Source organism: Nymphaea colorata, chromosome 1 (genome assembly GCF_008831285.2).
Source record: "Nymphaea colorata isolate Beijing-Zhang1983 chromosome 1, ASM883128v2, whole genome shotgun sequence".
In the NCBI taxonomy this organism is placed as follows: Eukaryota; Viridiplantae; Streptophyta; class Magnoliopsida; order Nymphaeales; family Nymphaeaceae; genus Nymphaea; species Nymphaea colorata.
The window spans coordinates 20,387,519-20,394,297 of NC_045138.2; the positions used below are offsets into that span (position 1 = coordinate 20,387,519).

Genomic DNA, 6,779 nt, shown 5'->3' on the forward strand with positions numbered 1-6,779 from the left:
AGAGTAAGTTCTCTTACTTTTGCAAATGGTGTATGGGCATCAGGCGGTCTCGGCCCGGCCTGATGTTCGAAACTCAAGTCCTGGCTCGATGCTCGGGCCTGGGCCTGACACAGTTACAATAAAAAATATTTTTAAAATATAAAATATTTTTAATATAGAATATATATTTAAATAATAAAAATATTATATTAATAATAAAAATCATTATTTAAAAGTTATTGGGCCAGATCGGGGCCGAGTCCCCAAGCCGGATACCGGGTACCCACCGGTGGCCCAGTCACGCCCAAGTCTAATGGTGTCCTTACCAAGGCAAACACATCATTTTGTATCTCATGGAAATGGAGTCTAAAGCTGGTTTGCAAGTTAATAAATCTAAATTCGTACTAGTTCCTTTTGGTGTTAGCTCTAGGAAGGCTTTTCAATTGGCTAACATCCTTGGATGGGAACTTGGAAAATCTTCTGAATACTTACCTTGGATCGAACCAGTTTGAGGGCCGGATCACGGAAATCTCACAACAAGCTTCTCTGCAAAGTGAAAAGAAGCTGTCATTCCTCAAAGCGATTTAGTAGCCACGGTGCTTGGGGTCGGTTTTTATGGATATTAGGGAGGAGCATCTGCCCTTTAGAGAGAGAGAGAGAGAGAGAGAGAGTTATATTTTTCGTTTGGGTCAAAATGGTCTTTTTAGCTTATGAGGAGAATGCTCCCTTGTTTGAGAATTGCTTCATAAATTTAGCCGATTTTCTGCAGTTTCCCAGAAATTGGGCAGTTCATTGTGAATAGCATAAACAATAGGTTGTCTCCTGAATTTCTCTCAAAACTATTTACAAGTTTGTTATTGTAGTACACATAAAGATAATTCCAAAAATCCATAACCAACGTACAAGTTGACCGTGCTGATTTGCTTTATCCAGATTATTTTAAAATTTATTAATAAAAGATCATCTTGGTGAAGCCTACGCGAAATTTTGCATTATAAATATGAAGATATCATATGAATCATATGACATCCGACGCTACATCAGCACCAAGAAGAGAGGAACAGTTAGCTTTCAAATCCATAACCTGTGTCAAATTTCTAGTTTAATGTTCGCACGATGCATTTATTGTTTTTGAATGTTAATAAACATTTGCTAAAGTTAAATTCAGCTCTAAATCCGATAACCAATTTGTTACACCAACTAAAATTTTCTTCGCCCCAAATTCGACATCGACTCCAAGTGAAATCAAATTTCATATCCAAATTGATTTTCTGAACCAATTTATTTTTAATCTACAAGGGTAAAATCCACTTCAGTTGTCCCTAACCGCGCTATGTGGAATTCATCCTACCGACATGGTTCACTGAGACCAGAAACCACGCTCGACAAGACTTTCCAAGGCCAGACTCTTAGATAAGCTTGAAGATAACCACATCACGGTACCATCTTGCTGCCATTCATACGAACCAACCAAGCTCGAATGCCTCAGATCCAGAGACCAACCTGCCCGACGGGCAGGAAAGGACACTAGATGACTATCAGAAGATTTAGAACATTTCAAAAAGTTCAATTACTACCTTTCATTCTTTGCTCCTCCTTCTGGCGGTATATACTCGTCCATCATCATCTCATCTATGGTTTGTACCACAGACTTGCAGCGAAAAGCAGAAGCAGCAGCAGGAAACGGAGGATACACTAACCAAGCAAGAGAAAAATAATATATAACATTTTCAACACCACAAACTTACCAAGCAATCCAGCAGGACAAATGTGGCGAAGAAAGAAAATTTACATGTAAAAAGGACGCCTCAACTGATCATAGATCTCTTCCATATTTGCAAGCAAGCCCTACCCCGCTTTCCCACCATTAAAGACATAAGAAAGGCATAAAACTTACTGTCGTCAAACAGGCTGAACTGAATATCAACACAACAGGCAGCGCAACACGTACACAGCAAACCACAGACTATATTCACATCACCCGTTCCACCCCAGAGTGGGGGAAAAAATTGAAATTTTGGCCCTCTACGCGGACGCTTCAATGGCATGGATTTCTGAATCAGCCATTTTCTGGATCAGAGAATATTCAGAATTGTTCATGGGTTCCAACCCAAGCTGGTCAAGTTTCATGGCGTCTGCGTTCAGCACAATCTTAGGTTCATTATCTTCTTGTACCTGTCTATGCAACTCTGGCTCTGAAGCGGCAGAGGATGTGTTGGTCGGCTTCTGGTCTGAATTGTCTTGCTTTTTGGACGGCAACTTCGTGGACGAACGTCGAATTGTCCTTTTTGAAGCTAAAGAATCCTTGGTACTGCTTGATTTGTTGCCCGAGACCTTGCTCTCTTCGGGGTTAGAGTCGGTGCTTTTGGCAGGATGACCGTTTCCTGCTGCAGGATCAGCAGCTGCAGGAGATTTATGGCGTCCTAATTTGGGAGATATAGGCCGAGTTGTTGGTATCTGCACGTACATGCAACTGCTTGTTTAATATGGGCACAGTACCCATGTTCATGTACATCTTTTATTGCATATATGCCGCAGAAATGCAAAATTTCATCTGTATTGTTGGCAAAGGTGGAGCAAGTAGCAGGACTGTTGCCACTGAAAGAGTTATTGAGGGCTGGAAACAGGGGGGCGCCATGCTGGGTCGCTCGCCATCCCCCTACCAATAAAGCTCTATTGAACAAAACATTCAAATGATGTCCTATAAAAAGACAGAATGACCTTTTTTATTTTGTTATGACCTAAGCATGGAGAAGGTTCAAGATGAACTAGAGTTTCACGTTCAATGCTCAAATGCTAGGGTATTGTCAACACAATTCAAAGTTTCAAGAACCGAATCAAGCTAGACGGGCATATTATACTGAAGGCATTCGAACTCACGCTTTATGGGCCTAACGTAAAGAATCCACATAAGCATAATTTTATATTAAAAGCACAATCCGCAGATTGATATCAAATAAAAATAGTATTAAGAACCTTCTTGAGGTCAACTTTTGGAGGCCCGGGTTCCTGATAGAAGCTAGGCATTGGTGTGGCTTTAAACATCAAGCTTTTCCGGAGCTGCTTTATCTCCGCCTCCTGGCTTTCCTGCATCAGTCAAAGAGCCGATTGATTCAACAAAAAAGCTGAGTTCCTAAGTTATGCACAGACTGAAGTGGATAAAAAGGAGAAAACTTGGAAGGCTTCTCTCTGGTTCATGATACACAGTTCTGGCACACCTTTGATTTAGCTTGCAGGTTGGTCTTCTCCATCTCCTTTGCGTGGATTTTTTCCTCCAGTTTGGAAAAGAACTGGCAACCAAAGAATTGTCAAAAAATTCCAAAATCTGATGAAAACCTTCAATCAAAAGACATGATTAATAAATATCCTTTTTCTTGCGTACTACCTCTTTCCGCTTCTCTGCGCGCTCGTTGCATCTGGAAGCAAAACCAGTTCCACTATTTCTCCTGGAATTTGAACCTCTGGGACGAAGCAGAGAAGAGGAAAGCACAATTCCATAAGCCGTTGCACTAAGATTATTGGTCCAAGTATATGATATATAAACAACTTGAACTTTAAGAGGCAAAAAAGGAAAAGGAGTACGATGTAGTGGAGTGGGCATCTTCCTCTTTCAAGAGCAAAGTTTCCTTCGGCTCCTTTTGGTTTTGATCTTGTGCTCTATAATAAAGTATAGAATTAGCAATGATCCTCTTGCAAAAAAGAAAACTCGTCGAAACCAACAATTAACTGGTTTACATGAAAAAGCTTACTTGAGAACTTTAGAGGATGAAGCAACCGTGGTAGTAGAAGCAGGCTTCCCAGACTGAAATTTGTCAAACAATCCACATCAGAAAAAAGATGTTCACCAACTTAACGAAATCTAAATCCCTTTAAACGAGCACACTTGATAAATACCAGGATTCACACATTATAAAGTGTAACGCAATGAGCAAAGGACTTCAGTAGCAAGACCAAAGAAAATCAATTGATGAAAACATTGAGAAGAACAGAGTAGAATTTAGAAGTATTGTTGTACCTGAGAGCGCCCAGCGGATAATGCGGAACTCAAACTCGTTTTTGTATCCACTGAAGCGGAGTGACCACCCGATCTTTTATCTGATGGCTGCCCACCACTCAAACTTCTTCGGTGGTTCACAAGGGCAGAAGGCTGAGACGCTCGGTACTTCGATCGCGAGGTAGAAATGACAGATCCACTGGAAGCAGACGATGTAGGACCGTTTGCACCTGAATTCTTCCCAACTTCTGCGGCGGTTTTCGCTTCACCAGTCTTTCTTTTTGTAATACCTTTGGGAGGAAAAGAAGAACTCTTTGAGAAACCAGCCTTCTTCTGTCGAGAAGATGAGTTTGCAGTCTTCGCATTAGCACTGACTGCATTTTTCTGCATCAATTCCTTCGCATTATTCATAATCGACATTTTAAATTTACTCCATGAATTATGTCAGTAGAGTACGAATGAACGATCCGCACCTCCGCAAGATTTGAATCTTGACTTTCACAAGGAACCACCTGATTCGGTGCCTCGCTCTCTGGTTTTGTTTCAATTGTTTCAATCACACTACATCCATTCTCCGCAGTCACTTCAGTCTCGGTGTCCATTTCAAAATGAAAGTTTTGCTAGATCCTCCTGGCACGACAGAGGAGAAAAAAGCAATTGAGCATATCTGGTAGGAGGAGCGGAAAACACAAGGACTTGAGATGCGCAGCTAGTAAGCATAAACGCCACAGACTTTCAATAGATCCTCAGAGCGAAAACAGAGATTACGAGAATGCCGTTCGTATATAAGAAATTGAAGTGAAACAACCATTATTGAGCTGGAATTCACCTAGATCTCTGTACTTAACGTGACAGATCGCATGTCAGAGGTCAGGGAATGAGAGGGAACTCTTTAAAACCTTTGAGATCACAAGCAAGACTTTGTAATCAACGTCAATGAGCTCAGACTCAGATAAAGCTTTCCTTTTTCATCTTCTCAGGGTTCAAGACAAAACAAAAACTAGAAGCACTAGAATCCGAATGCAACTTCGCCTAGATCTTATTAAATCATGCCCATCGCGGTGAAGAATCGGCAAAACCACTCGCATTTCCCGCATACTACTCTTAACTCCAAAGAGAAAAAAGCAAGAAGCAAAAATCTTACAGTTAAACCCCCGGTAACTTCCCGCTTTTCGAATTTCCGCAACGAATCGAAGTGAGAAAGAGAAGAAGGCCGATAACAGATGACGGGCGGATGATTTTGCTTCACCTGAGCCCGTGATTCAACGTCTAGGAGTTAAAACGAGCTCAATTTTCATACTACAGGGACAAATTGCCGACAAATCTCTGAACAAGAACAAGAATTAGATCGAGAAAAAGGAGTAAAAGAAAGCAAATGAAAGGAATGCGTAACGAGAAGAGTAATCGGAAACCGACCGACGGCAGGGCGATCGCGAAACGGGAAATTCCAAAGAGCAGACTACTAAGCGGATGAGGGCTGAGCGCCGGAGCTAAGCAAGGGAGAGGCGAAACCGCAGGCGACCGCCATCAAAGGAAACAGGGAGCCAGCCACAAGGCGTAGTTATCCCGCCGACCCCCAACACGAGAAACTCCCGATCGGAGAAAGCCTCGATGAGAGAAAAAAAGGACGATGTCTTCGTCACTCTAGCTTCGATCCACGCTCCCCCCAGAACGACGGTCCCCTCCCGGTTATGAGCACAGGAAGAAAGTACAAGTTAAAAACACGACCGCGAAAAAGCTCCTGTATTCCATCGAAATAACGTAACTGCCCCTCTCGTCCCACGCGCGCTCTTCCCCCGATTCCTTCTGCCGGAATCGAAGCTTCTGATTCGCTGTCGGGCTCCCGCCGAGCGCTCCGAACCGTTGATCGTGTCCCATTTATTCCTGCCATGCATGGGTGGCTATTTCGTAATATCACGTCTAAAGTGGTGCAGTTCTCAGTCGCAAAAACGGCCCCCCGTTCGGGTCTAGAAAGAGAAAATTGTACGTACTATTTAGTGTTTTTGGTTTGGCCCGTATATGACTAAAAAGCCCATCGAAACTTCTCTATTGACCTTCCTTCCCCTATTCCTGCATCGCTTTGAAGCCCAATTCGGATTTGGATCATAAGTTCTCTGGTCCGTTTCTCATGGCGGCAAAAAACACAAAATAAGGCGTCGGCACATTCCAGGCAAAACAAGAGCGGGTCTGGGTCGGTGGTTGGTCCATACCCGTGGGGGACACGAAGGGCTTTCCAGAAAAGAGTAAGGACGTTTCTGTAAATGGACGAGCAGTACTGACGTGGCGTGGGATCACCACCGAAATGGCGAGGAGACAGACGCATATGACGAGTCCAGCTAACGCAGTGAACTGGCATAACGTGCCGGTGGGGGCCCGCCCTCTGGAATCGGACGGCTCTCGTCGTTTTACCGCTGCCACGAGAGCCGTCCATCTTCCGCCAATCATTTGGACGCCTCGTCTTCAACCTTACGGTTGGCGCTGCCCAGCGGGCCCCAGCTATCCGACGGCGTTAGCCTCGCCGTTAGAAGCGGTGGGGATCTTTTCCTGGACCTACCCGACCAAGTTGCACCGAACCCACCTCTGCCCATGCGCCATTTATTTTTTGACTCCACTATGGACAAAGTGGACCTAGCTAGGCCTGGTCAACGGACCGACAATATAGCATGCTACTGTTCGCACCTGTTGAGGAGGGCGTCTGAACCCACTGGCCAGGTGGGTCCGGGTCCATTCGCGGTTTGGCCAGGTGCGAAACATGTTCCTATAATGCGTGCACGATGGGGCCCCCTTTGAACCCCCTTGACCGCAT

At 44.0% G+C, this 6,779-nt stretch overlaps 1 protein-coding gene across 2 annotated transcripts; it reads right to left on the reverse strand.

Annotated features, from left to right (window-relative positions):
* Positions 1 to 1,675: 1,675 nt before the first annotated feature.
* LOC116245907 (protein WVD2-like 4) lies at positions 1,676 to 5,657 on the reverse strand. 2 transcript variants are annotated; one of them, XM_031617517.2, is made up of 10 exons: positions 5,390 to 5,657; positions 5,118 to 5,299; positions 4,447 to 4,603; positions 3,995 to 4,357; positions 3,729 to 3,781; positions 3,562 to 3,636; positions 3,365 to 3,440; positions 3,198 to 3,269; positions 2,956 to 3,066; positions 1,676 to 2,436 (listed from the first exon to the last, which is right to left on the reverse strand). In XM_031617517.2, exons 3-10 carry the CDS (start codon positions 4,573 to 4,575, stop codon positions 2,005 to 2,007), a joined length of 1,311 nt encoding a protein of 436 aa, XP_031473377.1. In that variant the 5' UTR covers positions 4,576 to 4,603; positions 5,118 to 5,299; positions 5,390 to 5,657; the 3' UTR covers positions 1,676 to 2,004. The 2 variants fall into 2 exon arrangements, with proteins under 2 accessions (XP_031473377.1, XP_031473379.1); XM_031617519.2 differs by lacking the exon at positions 5,118 to 5,299.
* Between the last annotated feature and the right edge of the window lie 1,122 nt (positions 5,658 to 6,779).